General features: G+C 40.4%; 1 protein-coding gene across 2 annotated transcripts in view; it reads right to left on the bottom strand.

Annotated features, from left to right (window-relative positions):
- The window catches only part of PLCH1 (phospholipase C eta 1), a 249971-nt gene that overhangs the window by 32762 nt on the left and 198521 nt on the right, over positions 1-18688 (bottom strand). For both annotated transcript variants that reach the window (XM_088839585.1, XM_088839584.1), the window contains 2 exons: positions 6762-6923; positions 2091-2162 (listed from right to left, as the gene is read on the bottom strand). In XM_088839585.1, coding sequence (XP_088695711.1) covers positions 2091-2162; positions 6762-6923 — 234 coding nt within the window. The remainder of the gene's footprint in view (positions 1-2090; positions 2163-6761; positions 6924-18688) is intronic.

Here is an 18688-nt window from a genome sequence, read left to right as displayed (position 1 = left end):
CAGCTTCTACAAACAAAGGTAAAACTTTTAGACAAGTACCCTGGATATCCAGGAAACATGTCTTAGAAAAGGAAAGGGACTCCATCCCCACATTACTATGGAACTAAATTGCCTTCCAGATTTTCTCATTCATAATCATCAAGAAAAGCAAGTTACACTATTGGCATAAATGCACTCCACTCTACTGCACTGACAGCAAGGCACCAACTTAGTCTGGAACCTTCTCAGGTCTTGGTTATGCCTTGAGGACCACAGTGTACATAGAGTATCCAAGCATCTGATGAGCTCATGTTTCAGACTGGCCTCTCACCATACTGATAAATCAGTTAATCTCTCATGTTTCCTACTTTTTCTAAAGGGCAGAAAAATAATATCTTAAAAGATTATTATTTTTGTGATGATTAAATAAGATGGCATGGAAAGTTGTATAAACTTTGTATAAACGTTCAGTTTAAAATACTATTAACTTAAAAAAAAATAACCTCTAAAGTCTTGAGGACATTCATTCTTATGACTTAAGACATAATAAAGTCTGATTCTGTAGTATCTGAAGTAATCCCTGAAAGCTTTACTTTGGAAAATAATTTTAATTTAAATGATTAGTTGTAATCAAGAAATGAAATATTCTTCAATTCCATATATAGTTCATAATTTGAAGAGTTACAAAAATAATAAATCTATTTCTCAGGTTCATTTTAAAATATAAAATGCAAAAAGCAGAAATAAGTAATAATCATCAACAACAGCTATTTGGAGAAACGATAATATATTTTCTTTATATAAAGTTTTGACACATCATCATTAGCATACCGTATAATCAGTTTTCATCTTACTTTTTTAGGTTTTGCATGTTGAACTCTTTAGAGAGATCATCTTTCAATGGCTGAATAATTGTCCATTGTGTGAATGAATCATAATTTACTTAAGCAATCTATATGGGAGAATATTTTTATTGTTTTCAGTTTATTATGACTATTTTGTCCAAACTTTTAATAAATTATCCTATTGATGGGCAGGAAATTCGAGATACAACGTTCTTTAAAGTACAAGAAATGGCCTTGGGAAACCTCATGCATAAAGTTCATCACTTAATAACTGATTTCTTATTTAACATGTTTTGCCTTTTTATTGACCTATCACATACACTTAGAAAAGTACAAGAACTGTAAGTATATAGCATGATGGCTTTCCACACGTGAAACCACCCAAATGAAGAAATGGAATATTATCTGCCCCAAAGTCTTCAGATTCTCCAACTTGGTCATCACCTTCTCCCCAGAAGTAACTACTATCCTGACTTTAACCCCATAGATTTTTTTTTTTTTTGGCCTATTTTTGAGGTTCATATAAATGGACTCAAACTATATGCACTCTTCTGGGTCTGATTTCTTTTGCTCAATGTCATATTTACAAAGATCACACTATTGTATGTAGCAGTAGTTTTGTCATTCTCATTGCTGATATTCTCTTACACAAATACACCATCATTTTTATTCATTCTATGGTTGATAGACATTTGAACTGTTTCCTATTTGTACTATTACAAATAAGGCCCCTATAAATATTGCTTCAGTCTCATGACACACACCTAACAATAGAGCTGATAAGCCGCTCATGGTTCATAGCGCGGTTGAGTGCATACTGTGAGGGTGTTATTGTGGAGGATGTATGCAGAATCTCAACATCATTCTAATTTACATTTCCCAGGACTGATCAGGGGAGCACCTCTTCCATATCAGTCACTTGGATATCTTCTACTGTGAAGCACAGCTAAGTCTTTTGCTCATTTTTTAAAAATTAGGGTGCTTTCTATTGATTTGTAGAGATTTTTTAATATATTCAGGATATAAGTCCTTTGTGTGATACGTGTAGTGAAAATATTATTTCCCAGTATGCTATTTGCTCTTTCATACTTTTGATGAACAGAAGTTCTTAAATTTTAAAGTAGTTTCACTGTCAATCTTTTCCTTTTCTGGGGTCCTGTTTAAGGAATCTATAGTTATTCCAAGGTCATGATGATATTCTCCTGTTACCTTCTAGACTCTTTAAATTAACTGAGTTATGCAAATTATCACTCTTAATTCATTTACCTTATGTTTCCCGAAGTTGGTCATGAGGGATCGTCCATGTGCTTTCTTTCCACTTTCCTTTGCATCTGGATGCTGAGTAAATAAAGCATAATATGATTAATTGTCTTCTTTGTTTTTGTTTCGTCCTCAATTCTGGTGGAAGGGAATGGGGCCCCTCTCTCCTTCTGCCTCCAGGTGGGCAGCAAGCAAGTGCTGCTCATTTCTTCCTGCTCTGCCCTCCACTTCCCTGCAGGTGCTGTGTCTGTCTTCAGAGACGGGGACAGGCACAGGCTAGAGGTCTCTACTCCAGGGGACAGAAAGCCACCCTGCTAAAAGGGTTTAGACTCTTATCCAATTGCCATCCCTAAAACTATGTATTAGGTGATTCACATGATCTAAGGGGAGACCTATAAACCCTCCCTGCCCTCCCAGGACTTCCAGCTGAACAGAGATCATCTCATAAAAGGGAAGAATGTGGGTGAGAAAAACCACTCAAATCAAAAGGTCAGGGAGAGCATCTACCTATATCTATAGAAACTAATTAAAGATGCAGTTCAGAAGCAGGAGGCTGGGTTGGGGAAAGAAGCAGTTCAGAAAATGCTGGAGAAGGGTGGGTAGCAGGTTTACAGGTTTATACGTATTGGCTGGTTTATATGTATCGACTGCCTTTGAAGATATATTAAAGCTGATCATTAACTCTTCAAAAACACTGGAATTAAGAAAGTAGTTCAGATGTGGCATAGAAGTAACTCTGCTCTGCAAGTTAGAAGACTCAGTTCTGCCACCAAGTAGTCACAGGGGCTTTGGCAAAACTCGCTCTCTAGACCTCAGTTCTCTTATCTGTGAGTTGGGGGAAGGAATACACCAATTAACCTCTGAGTTCCTTTCTAGTTCTAGCAGCTCATTCCTCAATAGGGGAACATGTCATCTATTGTCCAAAACAGGACTCTGAAGAGTAAAATGGGGCACTTTCAGTAATGACACTGGGGCAACAGGTATGAAGTGGAGCTGTCCCAGGCAGGTTGAGGTATAAGGTCATTTATTTAACAGACACCTACTATGCCCCAAGGACTATACAAAGTACATTACATATATTCTCTAATTCTAATATATACAACCATGCCTAGAGACAACTGTAATTAAAATCCCAGTTTTACAGATAATAAAAAATAAAGTATAGCAAAGTTAGATAACATGCCCAAAGTTGCAAAGCCGGTTGATGATAAAACAGGGATTCTATATAGTTCTAAGTCTCCTGGCTGACTTGCTACCTCTCCCCTACTCTATATTCTCTCTTTATGTAGAAGTATATACAAATATCCCTCCCCAACTTGACCTCTCCTTGAGCATCAACACCACACCGTTAATTGAATTAATGGATCAGACATCATGCTAAGAACTTGACATGTATACAAGGGAGACAGCAAGCAAGAGAGGTGCAGACCCTGTTCCTCCCTGGGTTTGCACTCTAATGATGGACACAAACGATCATAACACACTTGAACAAGACTATGATGGGGAAGGTTCAGCATGCTGCCTGACAGAGAAGGTGGACTAAGGACTTCTAAGGGGACATGTTACAAAAGTTGAAGCCAGAGATGGGTAGACATTGTCTATGTGATGTGAAAAAGGAGGGTGCTGTGGCCAAGGAAAGTGCGAACACAAAGACCAAATGCTGTAAACATGGTACCTTCCAGGAAACTAAGTGGGCTGTGTGTGTTTATATTATACACATGCATTAGTTGACCAGTCAGAGCTGGGGTTGGATCATCTTTTGGGCTATAACTTGCAATATGAACTTTATCCTCCAAGCTAGGAACAGCATTTGAATGGTTTACAATAGAAAAATAACATGATCAGACACGCATTTCTGAAATATCACTATGGTAGTAGTTGTATAAATGAGAGAATGGAGGGAGTGGGACCTTGGGAGAGCAGGAAAAGTCTATTTAAGGACCAATTAAGGCTACCCAGATGACTGGAACTGGGATGTAAAAAAGGGGTGGATTCAAGGACTTAAGGTAGGCATCCTTCCTCTATATACTAAGTTCTTCCAGTGTGAAGGATGAGATTTCATTGTTATTTTATGTCAGGGACCTCCAGGAAAAAGATGGCTCAGTAGCACACACTACTGCACTGCCGGGTGCTGATCCGGGGGGAAGGGAGCTGGAGTGAGTGTCATCCTGAACCCCACAGCATGTTCTCAGGCTTGGCTTCACATATGCACATGTATCTGACACAGATGGACTTCTCTCAACAGTAACTTGTCTTTGCTTGCCCACTGAGTCAAAACCATATTTAAAAACTAACACAACAGCAGGGTTAAAAAATCTTAACACTTTGTAGTCAGTCTAAGTCACAGGCTCCATTTACTTTATGCAAGTCTAATGCATTCTTGCAGTCACCCGGATTTAAGGGAGAAATAAAAATAAGAAAAAGGAGGATGAGCTACCACGTATCTGAAATCTGAAGTCCCTGCCATCTTACTTGATGAGGAAATTACCATTAGGATCTCTTCCATAAAAGAAAGATGAACCTGTTTTGTCTCTTCAAAAATCTCTAAGTCCTGCTGTTGCCTTTCCAGTTGGGATGATCTAGGATGGAACAAAGACTTCTCCAAAAGCATAAGGGGAAGTGATTGGTCCAGATTAGCCAAACAGAGTTCACCAGGAACAAGAAGCAGAAATCAAGCTGGGCAAACCAAATGTGATCTGACAGACATTTGTGTGGTTGAAAATAGAGGATGGAGGACAGGGAGGAAGGGGTGAGGCTTACAGCTATTTACAGAAATGTTTAAGAAAATGCAGAACTGTGTGATAAACTGTAGGGCAGTGATGCTGTAATTGACATTCTATTTGTCCCCCAGCAATTCGTTCTGCCCATCCAGCATGGAGTTTCAGAAGTGCCAGTTCCAGGGATAGGTGGTCATTGGCATCAGCAAGCCAATGTTATCCTATATCCATGCTGATTTACTGTTCCAAGGAGAACATATACACAAGGTCACAGGGATCAGCTCAGGGGTCACCACATGAGCTAAGCTGCCCATCCAGAATTCAGTACAAATTCTGGTTTGTTGGATGAGGCACATTCACCGTCTCACTCTCTCTGGGCTTGGACTAAGAAACACAGAGTTCAGGGGCCTGCTGTCAGTCACCTTGCAACCACCAGGAGAGGGGAAACCAGATAGGAGATTATGCTAATTACATGGCAGCTAGAAAAGAAAGACACGTCTTTGATGACCCTGCTTAGCCTCTGAATTAAGCTCACCTTGAAGGCCATTCTGCACATGAACTTGCCACTTACCTAACCCAACACCTTTCTTCATTATTTAAGCCACTTTGAATGAGGTTTTCTATGTTTGGAAGCAAAACAGACTTGAGAATCAGCAAGGTGTTCGAATGGCTGGACTTCTGTAGGGTCTAGAAAGTAACCACCAATGCTGAGTGGTCACTCAGATCCAAGGGTAATGATCTTCCCTCTGCTGGGGCATGCTGAGCCCTGGAGGACAAACAGCAGTAGCACGGGAGGCTGCTATCAGCTAAGCCAGAGACCACATGGATCTCCTTTGAGCCAAACTAAATGCCCTCAATGTCCTGCCATGATAACATCAATAAACCCACCATCTCTCTCCCTTGCCCATTTGTACTTTATCAGAAGGTAGAATAAAAACCTCACCCAGAGCCTAAACCATTCATTCATTCAACAACTATGTATGACAGTCATAACAAGTCCCAGGCACTAGACAAGCCAGAAAAATAATGGTTATCAAGACTGACATGGTTCCTGCCTTCATGAGATCTTATAGTCTAGTTGAGAAGATAGATACTGAACAAGTAATTGCAAATAAACTTCTAAAAAGAAGCTACAACAGACTACCATCAACAATATAAAAGGGATAACTAACGTAATCTAGCAGTCAAGGCAGGACTCATTCCAAATACCACATAGATGCTGGAATTTAAAAGCCTAAGTAGAAGTTAGCTAGAGTAGATATGGGAATGGAGTGTTTCAAGTACAGAAAATGGAAAGTGAGGAAGACCAAGGCAGTTCGATGATTGCGGCTGGTGTGACAATTGTGGATGGTGGTGTGACAGGGGAAATGGGGAGATATGAGACTGGAGAGGTAGGTGAGAATGCAATCATGTGGGTCCTTGAAAGCCCAGTTAAAGAGTCTGACATTTATCCCAGGCATAACAGGAAGCCACTGAAAAATTCTGAACAGTGGAGTGACATGATCAGATTTGCATTTTTAAAATCTCTTGCTGATTTCAGAGAGGAGGTTAGATTGAAAGAGGGTAAGAGAAGTCTAAATGAGAGTTGACATTGGCCTGAATGAGGACATGCCATAGAGAGGAGAGGAGGGCAGACACACATTAGGAGGTGTGATCAACAGGGCATAGAGGCCGCCTGAATGAGCCCTCAACCGCACCTGAGCACTCACCAGGAGGGTGACTGCAGGGACATGGGGCTTTGTCCCAAGGATCCCAGGTCCACCCCCACCCATGCCCTTTAATCTATTATCCACTATTTCTAACATCATTTTGCAGGAGGAGACTTTCATTTTTCCAGCAATATAAGGGCAGAAATGGAAGAAACTGGAGAAGCATTCCAAAAAATGACAGATGATCAGAAACAAAGCATGAGGTGCTTCCTTTTTCCTGTCGAGGACAAGCACCCGAGGGAATTGTATACCTGCTTCAGGTGTGCATTTAAGCCTTCATGCGTGGCCTTCAGGAGTGCCCTCACTGTGAAACTATCAGGATCTTCCTTGTCTCGAATTTGAGATTCTTTTAACAGCGACTCCAGTTTTTTCCTTATGAAAGATTCCACCTGATGCTCAGTGGTCCCATTATTCTGCAAAGAATTAAGCAATGGAAATCACGTCTCTTAAGAAACACAGAGTCACTTAGAACACACCCTTCACTCAAACCAGCATTGCTGCTATAATTTCTCTCTCAAATACCTGTAAGGAGTTAAGCTTATTGTAGCAGTTTTGTCCATCTCCCGCCAGCCCTCCACCAATCCCATAAAATAATGATGACTATGGCTGCATTCAACTTTCAGCAACCTTATAGAGTTATCATCATTTCCATTTCAGAGGTGTAGAATATGATGCTTAGAGAAATTAAATAAGTTGCTCCAGGTTACAAAGCTAGTAAGTAACTGAGGCAGGATTCAAACTCAGGTCTTTTGGAAGCTAAGATTTCTATATCTATTGGGTTGACTGAAAAGCTTGTTTGGATTTTTCCATATGATGTTCTGGAAAAACCTGAACAAACATTTTGGCCAACCCAATACACAGGTAAATTTGAGCAAGAATATGCTACTTAAATCACTTCCTTCACTGAGGGGAAAAGAGTGCTGTAGAAATCTCTGGAAGGAAGGATTATTCTGAGATAAAATTTCTTTCCTATCTCTGCACCACTGTGTAATTGGAGGAAACTCACTATTGACCCGTGCCATGACTAGGCAATGTAATTACTTTAAGATGACAACTAACTTCAACTGTTTTGGATAAATAAGATCTGCTTGTGTCCAGATAACTTGTACAACTTTTAGATGATCAAGGGACCCAGATTCCCTAGAAGTCTGCTTAGCAGCACAGCTTTTTGGTCCCTTGTTCTACCTGAAACCAATGGCCCAAGCTCTGCTCACCTCTCCTCTCCTTCTCAGCTCCTAACCCCTCTCCCAGTGTGAACTCTTCAACTAGTTGTTAGAGGCCAACCCATCCAAAGGTAAGGAACACTCCTCCAACCAGAACAATTTCCCTAGTCCTCACTTAAGATTTAAGACCCATTTTTCTGCTTGCAAATTTGTTACTAAGAGGTATTATACTTAAAATACAGAACAGGTATTATACTTAAAATAATATACCCAGTGAATGAGGCACTGGAGGCCCTCAGGTCCTGCAGGAGATGCAGAGATGAAGAAGAGCGGGCCCTTGACATCAGCAAAGACCCCACTAGGCTAGCAAAGCCATGTCCTCAAATAACCTACCCTGGTCTGCACAGTTGCCTGCAAAAAGCACAAATGACCACACAACAGTGGTTCAGAGAAGGAACATGGCATTTCTGCCTGAGTGACCACAAAGACCTCATAGAAAGGGGGATGGGGGGGACTCTGTATGGCAACTAAAACTTCAACAGTGATCAAGAGAAGGGCTTTCCTAGCACCCATCATTCTAGTAAAGATTTTATATTAGCAAAGTGTATTTTATGAACACAGGAACAGCTTTGTTTTCATGGAGCAAAAGTTCATGAAGGAGGGTGTGAAGTGAAAGTCACAGAGTCGTGTCCAACTCTTTGAGACCCCATGGACTATACAGTCCATGGAATTCTCCAGGCCGGAATACTGGAGTGGATAGCCATTCCCTTCTTCAGGGGATCTTCCCAACCCAGGTCACCCGCATTGCAGGCGGATTCTTTACCAGCTAAGCTACCAGGGAAGCCCAAGAATACTGGAGTGGGTAGCCTATCCCTTCTCCAGCGGATCTTTCTGACCCAGGAATCCAACCAGAGTCTCCTGCATTGCAGGAGGATTCCTGAGCTACCAGGGAAGTCCCCATGAAGGAGGGTAATGGTAGATAATACTGAAAAAGTACTTTGGGGCCAGGCTGTGGAGACACCTGAAAGCCAGCAGTCAAGAGGTATGGAGCTGCTGAGAGATTCTGAGTAGACAAGTGTCTGGATCACACTGTAGAAATAATATTAACCAGGCAGTGTGTGCAGAAAGATGAAAGAAACCTATAGGTGAAAGGCCAGGTACATCAGTTCCCACTGTGAGCATTAAGGCCAATGTGCTGGTGGGGGATTTAATAAAGATGACAGAGCCTGAGAGCATTTTGCATAAAACAAACACATACTGAGCTGTTACATGCAAGATGAAAGCATTGATAAGGCACAATCCCACTGTCACAGAACTCCCAGTGTCCCCGAGGAGACAGACACATCAGTGGATAATTACATAACAGGTGCAAGTAGGATGACAGATGTAAGGGGTTTCATGAGTGTGTGGAGAAGGGGCACTGCCCCAGCCTTGGGAATGCAGCAGAAACTTCCAGGGGCAGAGGACGCTGGAGCCAGGTCTTAAAAGATGTGTGTGCCCGTGGTAATTCATGATGATATATGGCAGAAGCCAGCACAACATTGTAAAGCAATTATCCTCCAATAAAATTCTTTTTAAAAATGCAAAAAATAAAAAAAGAAGAGTGTATTAGGTTCCTGTGGCTGTTGTAATAAATTACCACATATCTGGTAGCTTCAAGTCAAGAGATGTTTATTTTCTCACAGCGTCAGAGGCCAGAACTATGAAAGCAAGCTGTTTTCAGGGCTACATTCGGCCTCTCACAGGCTCTATGGGGAAAATCCTTCCCTGCTTCTTCCATTTTATGGTGGTGCCAAGCTTTCCTTGGCTTATGGCAGCAGAACTCTAGCCTCTTCCTCTGTCTTCACATGGCCTTCGGTGTCTCCCCACTCCTAACATTAATAAAAGGTGGCTGCTCCCACAAAAAAAGATACTTGTCACTGCATTTAAGACTCACTGAGTTAATCCAGAATAATCTCATTTCTAGATTCTTAACCTAGTTACATCTACAAAGATCTCTTTTTCCAATTAAGGTCATAGACATAGGTACCAGAGAGTAGGACTTAGACACATCTTTTGGTGGCCACAAATCATTCCAATGTGAGCAAAAGCCTAGAGAAAACAGTATCAGTGAGAACTAGTAACCACATGAACATGGAGAAAAGAGGACTGAGGACACCGATAAAGCAACTAAGACTTTATACATTGTATTGCGGCTCACAAAGCATGGTCATATGACAATGCTTCCTTTGAGCTGTGTAAGACCCTTTAAGGCTGTGTAGGTCTAGTCCAGTTTTACTCATAAGAGTACAGAGGCAGAAAGATTCAATGACTTGTCCAAACACACATAAAGTGTGTGAGTTGGAGCCTAAGACTTGCAATTCAAAATTCTGTGTGTATTTCACTACATGGTGCTGCAGAAAAAGATAAGTTCTATTGTTACAGAAAAAGATAAATTTCTGAGTGAAATTAATCATGGACAGGCTCATATTTTAGATAATCTTTATTCCTGTGTGACACCTGGGAAACAGATCATCACAAACCTACTGGAGGAAAACAGTAGGTTTCACTTAAGATCAGAAATGAACCTGAGAAAGGAAGTCCAGGTCTCAAAGTGCCAATATGTTTCATCAAGTGACCCAGAGTCTGCAGGGAACACATGCGTTGGAAGGTCCAAAGAAGAAAGTGTGTAAGAGCATGACTGTGCCCAGTGTCGCACAAACACCCTCCAATAAGCATCAGTTTCCTCCCCTGGCTCAGGGCCATGTGAGGAGTTGGAGACAATGAGGAGATGAACTGTGGCAGTTATGCCCAAACACTTTCACCAGCAGCAAAACAAGGCTAAAAATTCAAAGCTGGGCTGACTGGGGATGGTGAAATAATGAATACTTAATACAAAGGCTATAATTATTCATTTCACATTCTCTCAACATTTGGAGCAGTTGAAGGAATGATATTTCTGCCTGTTGGTCTTTTCCTTCCCTGTGATTTACAGCACTGAGAATAAACAAGCGTGTGGCTGAGGTTTCACTAGTATATTATCATTCGATCCCGGAACTCAACAGCACTACTGAAAGAAAGCTGAGATGGACACTTGACCTGGTGACTTGTCAGCCACCCTGCAGCTGCTGCAGGGACCAGAGCAGAAAGTCATGCCTCTTGCTCTTTTGTTCCGAGCCCACAAGGGAGAGGGGATGCTGCAGGAGGGATAGGGAGAGGGGCGGGCAGCCCTTCAGTATGGTCTGGGGTGGTTTCCACCTGAGCCCCAGTTGGGCTTCCTAACTGCCATTTCTGAGAAGTAAATATGCTGCTGCTAAGTCGTTTCAGTCGTGTCCGACTCTGTGCAACCCCACAGATGGTAGCCCGCCAGGCTCCGCCATCCCTGGGATTCTCCAGGCAAGAACACTGGAGTGGGTTGCCATTTCCTTCTCCAATGCATGAAAGTGAAAAGAGAATGTGAAGTTGCTCAGTCCTGTCCAACTCTTAGCGACCCCACAGACTGCAGCCCACCAGCCTTCTCCGTCCATGGGATTTTCCAGGCAAGAGCACTGGAGTGGGTTGCCACTGCCTTCTCCGGAAGTAAATATGACCTAGGAATATTGACCACAAATAAAGAAGTCAAACAAAACACATTCTTGTTTCATCTCCAGGGTGATATGAAAAGTGACTGGAAAAAGAGAGGGCTGACCACTTCCAGGCTGGGGAGCAGCCAGAAGCGGGAGGGAGTAGGGTAGAGGGCTGCCCCGTAAAGAGAGACTCCCTCAGACGCTGGTGCTCACCTGGGCTGCACATTGGAATCACCAGGGACCACAGCCCAGACCGATGACACGGAATCTCTGGGCTGGGGCCAGCACAGTGGGAGTTTTGAAAGCTCCCCTGTCATTCCAATGTGCAGCCAAAGTTGAAGGCCTCTACTTTAAAAACAAAAAAACAAAAACACTGGAATATCTCACCATCCCTAAATGTCTTTTCCCCGCCCTGGACTAGAGCCGCAGACAGGAAGGATAATACATTAGCTGCCCTTTGTGACAGCCTTAGAGCTCTCCAAGCCAGTCAACTGAGTGTCGGGCTGAAGAGCAGCTGCCTCTTAGCTATCCGAGGCTCTGCAATTACTCCTGTCCTCTCCTGTCTGCTCCTTTAGCTCCCACTGAAACACCTACTTCTGCTCAGGACTTACATTAGCGATAATCATGCCACAGCTGCTATTCTTGTTACTGATTTTAGCTAACATTTATTGAGTATAAATTATGTGCCAGGTACTGTTCTGAGTTCTTTACTGAGTATGAACTTAACTCAGCCATTATGATAATCATTTTCCTTTTTTTTTTCCCCTTCAGTTAAACAGCAATTTCATTCCTTTAGTACATAGTAAGTCAAAATTATGCAGAGGATGAGAATGGCTTATATTTCCAACCAAGAGAAGATACTATTCCTTTTTTTTAAATTGAAGTATAGTTGATTTACAATATTATATTAGTTTAAAAATGGGAAAAAATGTTTGCAAATGGCACAACCAGCAAGAGATTAATCTCCGAAATATACAAACAGTTTGTGTAGCTCACTACCAAAAAAAAAAAAAACCAATCAAAAAAATGGGCAGAAGCACTTTGGAAAATAGTATGGAGGTTCCTCAGAAAACTAAAAATAGAATTACCATATGATCCAGCAAACCCACTCCTGCGCATAGATCCAGACAAAACTATAATTGAAAAGATAAATGCGCCCTATGTTCATAACAGCAGTATTCACAATAGCCAAGACCTGGAAGCAACCTAAATGTCCATCAACAAAGGAACAGATAAAGAAGATATGGTACATGTATACAATGAAACATTACTCAGCTATAAAAAAGAATGAAATAATACCATTTGCAGCAACATGGATGCAATTAGAGGTTATTGTACCAAGCAACGTAACAAGACAAATACCATATGATAGCACTTATTGTGATATCTAAATTATGACACAAATGAACCTATCTGTGAAACAGAATCAGGGACATAGAGAATAGACGGGTGGTTGCTAAGGGGGAGGAGGAGGGGAGTTTGGAATTAGCAAACAAATTCTTGCTTTGGTGGGAACAGGAGGGAAGGATTGGGAGTCTGGAATTAGCAGGTGCAAACTGATATATATAGAATGAATAAACAATAAGATCCTGGGATTTCCCTGGCAGTCCAGCGGTTAAAACTCCCTGCTTCCACTGTAGGGGACATGGATTTGATCCTTGATCAGGGAACTAGGATCCTGCATGCTGCACAACATGGCCAAAAAATTTAAGAAAGAAAAACCCAAGTTCTTCTATATAGCACAGGGAACTAAGATTATCATACTAAGTAAATCAAACAAAGAAAGATGAATATCATATGATATCATATGTATCAATTGATTGATTGATACAATAGGCTTTTTTAATACAGAGCCGATTGATTGATATCATATGGAAATCTAAAAAAAAAAGGATACAAATTAATTTATTTAGTTTGGGATTAACACATTCAAACTGATACATGTAAATATACAAAAAGGTCCTGGGACTTTCCTGGCAGTCCAGGTCTAAATAAATTCCGTTTCCAAATTTATTTAGAAAACAGAAAGGGACTCACAGACAGAAAATAAACTTGTGGTTACCAAAAGGGAAAGGTGTGCTGGGGGAGGGATAAATTAGGAGTTTGGGATTAACAGATACACACTACTATGTATAAAATAGATAATCAACAGGGACTATACATCTTAGAGAACTCTACTCAACAGTGTATAACCTACAAGTGAAAAAAAATCTGAAAAACATAGATAGATGTATAACTGAATTATATGGTACCTCTACTTTGTGATTTAAGGAACCTCTGTACTATTTTGCATAGTGGCTGCACCATTGTACAGTATGTGACCCGTGAACTTCAAGATATTCAAGCTGGTTATAGAAAAGGCAGAGGCACCAGAGATCAAATTGCCAATATCTGTTGGATTATTGAAAAAGCAAGAGAGTTCCAGAAAAACATCTACTTCTGCTTTATTGACTATGCCAAAGCCTTTGACTGTGTGGATCGCCACAAACTGTGGAAAATTCTGAAAGAGATGGGAATACCAGACCACCCTACCTGCCTCTTGAGGAATTGGTATGCAGGTCAGGAAGCAACATTTAGAACTGGACATGGAACACAGACTAGTTGCAAATAGGAAAAGGAGTACATCAAGGCTGTATATTGTCACCCTGCTTATTTAACTTATATGCAGAGTACATCATGAGAAATGCTGGGCTGGAAGAAGCACAAGCTGGAATTAAGATTGCCGGGAGAAATATCAATAACCTCAGATATACAGATGACACCACCCTTATGGCAGAAAGTGAAGAACTAAAGAGCCTCTTGGTGAAAGTGAAAGAGGAGAGTGAAAATGTTGACTTGAAGCTCAACATTCAGAAAACTAAGATCATGGCATCTGGTCCCATCACTTCATGGGAAATAGATGGGGAAACAGTGGAAACAGTGTCAGACTTTATTTTGGGGTGCTCCAAAATCACTGCAGATGGTGACTGCAGCCATGAAATTAAAAGACGCTTACTCCTTGGAAGGAAAGTTATGACCAACCTAGATAGCATATTAAAAAGCAGAGACATTACTTTGCCAGGAAAGGTCAGTCTAGTCAAGGCTATGGTTTTTCCAGTGGTCATGTATGGATGTGAGAGTTGGACTGTGAAGAAAGCTGAGCACCAAAGAATTGATGCTTTTGAACTGTGGTGCTGGAGAAGACTCTTGAGAGTCCCTTGGACTGCAAGGAGATCCAACCAGTCCATTCTAAAGGAGATCAGTCCTGGGTGTTCATTGGAAGGACTGATGCTAAAGCTGAAACTCCAATACTTTGGCCACCTCATGCGAAGAACTGACCTACTGGAAAAGACCCTGATGTTGGGAAAGATTGAAGGCGGGAGGAGAAGGGGACAACAGAGGATGATATTATCGGATGGCATCACCAACTCAATGGACATGAGTTTGAGTGAACTCCAGGAGTTGGTGATGGACAGGGAAGCCTGGAGTACTGCAGTCCATAGGGTAGCAAAGAGTCGGATATGACTGAGTGACTGAACTGAACTGCACCAATTTACATTCCCACCAACAGTGTAGGAAAGCTTCCCTTTATCCAAACCCTCTCTACCATTTACTGTTTACAGGGTTTTTTTATGATGGTCATTCTGACTGGTGTGAAGTGATACCTCATTGTAGTTTTAATCTGCATTTCTCTAATAATCAGTGATGTTGAGCATATTTTCGTGTGACTCTTGGCCATCTGTATGTCTTTTTTGGAGAAATGTCTCTTTAGATATTCTGCCCACTTTTTAATTAGGTTTTTGGTTTTTTTTTTAACATGGAGCTACATGAGCTGTTTGTATATTTTGGAGATTAATCCCTTGTCAGTCAATTTATTTGCAAATACTTTCTCCTATTCTGTGGGTTGTCTTTTTGTTTTTTTTATGGCTTTCTTTGCTGTGCAAAAGCTTTTTAGTTAGGTCCCATTGTTTATTTTTGCTTTTATTTTCATTACTCAAAGAGGTAGATCAAAAAAGATCTTGCTGCAACTTCTGTGAGTGTTCTGCCTATGTTTTCCTCTAAAAGTTCTATAGTATCCAGTCTTACATTTAGATATTTAATCCATTTTGAATTTATTTTTGTGTATGGTGTTAGGGAGTATTCTAATTCCGTTCTTTTACATGTATTAATAGCTGTCCAGGTTTCCAACCACTGCTCATTAAAGAGACTTTCTTTTCTCCATTGTATATTCTTGCTTTCTTGGTCAGAGATTAGGTGACCATAGATATGTGGTTTATCTCTGGACTTTTTATCCTGTTCCATTGACCTATATCTGAATAAAGAAATTATGTAAGTGCACATACATTAGCATAGTGCTGGTACTAATAATCTTTCAACAAACTGTTCACATTTAAAAGCTGATTTTAGCTTAGGTATAAAAAAAATAGCAGTACAATGACAGGCAAATAGCAAAAGGTAATGTTTCTTCAGAGCTATTAAGCATACATTTTAAAATATTATTAGAGCAACCACCCTTTATATACTTTAAGAAAAACAAAAAATACTGTTCAAAATGAATACGTCTGGGTTCATACATCTGTACATACATGTGGGTTTATATACGACAGTGTACCTTCATGCTTTGATATCTTCCCTGCTCCAATGATAGAGAAACAAATAAAAAAGTCATAAGCTTGTCAAAATAAAATAAGATCACTGCAGATCATAAATGTGTGAGCTCCATATTCACAGAGGGCAAAGGTGACCAAGAATTTAGATCTTATAGTACAATAGAAACTAAAGGTGCTCCACATGCTTTGGGAGATTAGAGCTAGTCTCACAACATGAAACCAAGGTGGTGAAGAAAACTGGAATGGGAGCCTTACTTATGGGCTTATGCGTGCTCAGTCACTTCAGTGGTGTCCAACTCTTTTTGACCCTATGTACTGTAGCCCTCCAGGCTTCTCTGTCCATGAGGATTCTCCAGGCAAAAGTGGGTTGCCATGCCTTCCTCCAGGGGATCTTTGCAAGCCAGGGATTGAACCGGTGTCTCTTATGTCTCCTGTAATGGCAGGCGGATTCTTTACCACTAGCACCACCTGGGAAACCCCTCAGTTATAACAGGAAGCAATAAAAAATTACTGTGAGGAAGATTCAAAATTGAATATCAAAAGAGTTAAGAATAAGAAGACAACCAAAATGTTCACTGTTTGGTAACTGAATGGGAAATACCTTCAACATCTCCAGTGGCAGGGAACTCCAATCAATTGATCAATGTAAGGTCTAGTTAGGAACTTGGGACACAGGTAGGCTGTGTTTATATGTGTGGGTGTCAGGTGGAGTGGTGCTTAGAGTTCAAGTGGAAGCAATCTCTGTACCACTAGAGAAGCAGGTTAAATAGACAAAGGAGGAGAATGGAAGGGAAAAAAAGTTCCACTGAAAACTGAACCTTCAACTCCAAATTCTAAAATTCATGTGGAAAACTAATGCTAAGATAAAGTGCCAAAAACACCAACACATGAAAAGGAAACTCGCTCACTTTGAATGAAATATTTTCAGATGCTCAAAGATATAAAGAAATAGTCTCATAAAAAAGAACAAGAAACTAAGAAGCCAAAGAGTAAAATAAAAACAACTGAAAAAAATATATGAAAAAATAATTAAAAAAATTTTATAAATCAAGTATATAGTTATTGAAATTAAAAGAATAGCTGGTGTAAACTCTAGATCAGACATAGCCAAAAAGATAATTAATGAATTTGAAAATAATACTATAGCTAGTACCCAGAATCAGCAGAGACATAAAGAAAACATTAAAGAATAATTGACAGATAATTATGACAGAGAATAAACTAAGACTCTAACCTAAATCTAATTGTACTGCCAGAAAAAGAGAAATGATGAAACGGCATTAAAAACAATATTCAAAGAAAAAATGGCTGAGATTCCTCTAGAATGAAAGAAAACATAGGTTCTCTAGTAAAAAGTGAATACTGAGTGCTAAGAAAAATAAACTGACTCTCAGTCATTTAATAGTGAAGTCACAGAACATTTAGAATAGAAAGGGAAGATGAATTACCAACAAGGAATAATTGTAGAAAACAAGGTTACCAAGGGGGAACAAGGAGGAAAGAGATAAACTTGGAGACTGGGATTGACATATACACACTACTATATAGAAAACAGATAACTAATTAAAACCTATTGTATAGCACAGGGAACTCTACTTTAAAACTCTACCCATCTAAATGGGCTAAGAATATAAAAAACAGTGGATATATGCATATGTATAACTGATTCACTTGCTGTACAGCAGAAACTAACACAACATTGTAATCAACTGTGCTTCAATAAAAATTAAAGAAGACAAGGAATAGTTGAATTCTCAGTAACAGTAATTTTCAGAAGATAATACATTTTAAATATGAGAAATATCTACATATACATATAGATAACACACACTGTACATTAGACCTTAAATGTTCATTACCTTAACTCTCTGGCAGGGCAAGGAGGAAGAAGTTGTATCATATATTAGAAAATAACTGAACTTTTCAGCTCACTTTCCACTCCTTGCCTTTTGTCACCAGGATGCAACAGCGGGCCTGGCACATGGGCATTTACTGAGTAACAGGGATCTCACAATATCATGAGGGAATTCATCCCTTCCCTGAGTGCTGACAAGTCTTCAACCAACAAGATTCTTAATCCTCCTCAAAATAGATCAAATCATACAATGAATAACTTATGAAAGAAGCTCAATCTAAGGTGGTAGGAAGGGAGCAGACTATTAAAGTGTTTACTGTGACACATACACAGAGTGAATATGATTTGGGAGTATTAATAGAACACAAAAAGTGGTCGCATGTTACTCTACAAAGGCTCATTTAAACTTGTTGGAAAGCTTGGTGTTCACAGCATGAGCTTTACGTAGGTGACAGTTTGATATTTGTGCTTAAGAAACTGGTTGAACTCAGATTTAGAGAGTGCAGGGGGAATAAAGGTATCAAATAACTCAGCAGAAGAGTAAAATAATCTGTAAGGTTGAAATATGGGCTAGAAAGTCTGTAAGGCACACTGACATTGCTGCTGCTGAGTCACTTCGGTCGTGTCCGACTCTGTGCGACCCCATAGACGGAAGCCCACCAGGCTCCCCCATCCCTGGGATTCTCCAGGCAAGAACACTGCAGTGGGTTGCCATTTCCTTCTCCAATGTGTGAAAGTGAAGTCGCTCAGTCGTGTCCGACCCTTAGCGACCCCACAGACTGCAGCCTACCAGGCTTCTCCATCCATGGGATGTTCTAGGCAATAGTACTGGAGTGGCTTGCCATTGCCTTCTCTGAGGAACCCAAAAAGATGAATAATGGTGAGCTGGCCTCACTGAATCACATCTGTTAGATTACTGCTCTGTGGCTGAAAGGAAACTATCCCCCGAGCCTTTGATCTGTGTGCTTCCTGGGTCACTGAACACATCAGCTTTATCTATGGCTTATTACATCATAAGCCAGATTT

The sequence above is a fragment of the Moschus berezovskii genome, chromosome 1 (assembly GCF_049115385.1).
Source record: "Moschus berezovskii isolate FMDL1 chromosome 1, NW_MosBer_1.0, whole genome shotgun sequence".
In the NCBI taxonomy this organism is placed as follows: Eukaryota; Metazoa; Chordata; class Mammalia; order Artiodactyla; family Moschidae; genus Moschus; species Moschus berezovskii.
This window is presented reverse-complemented; position numbering and strand designations above follow the sequence as displayed.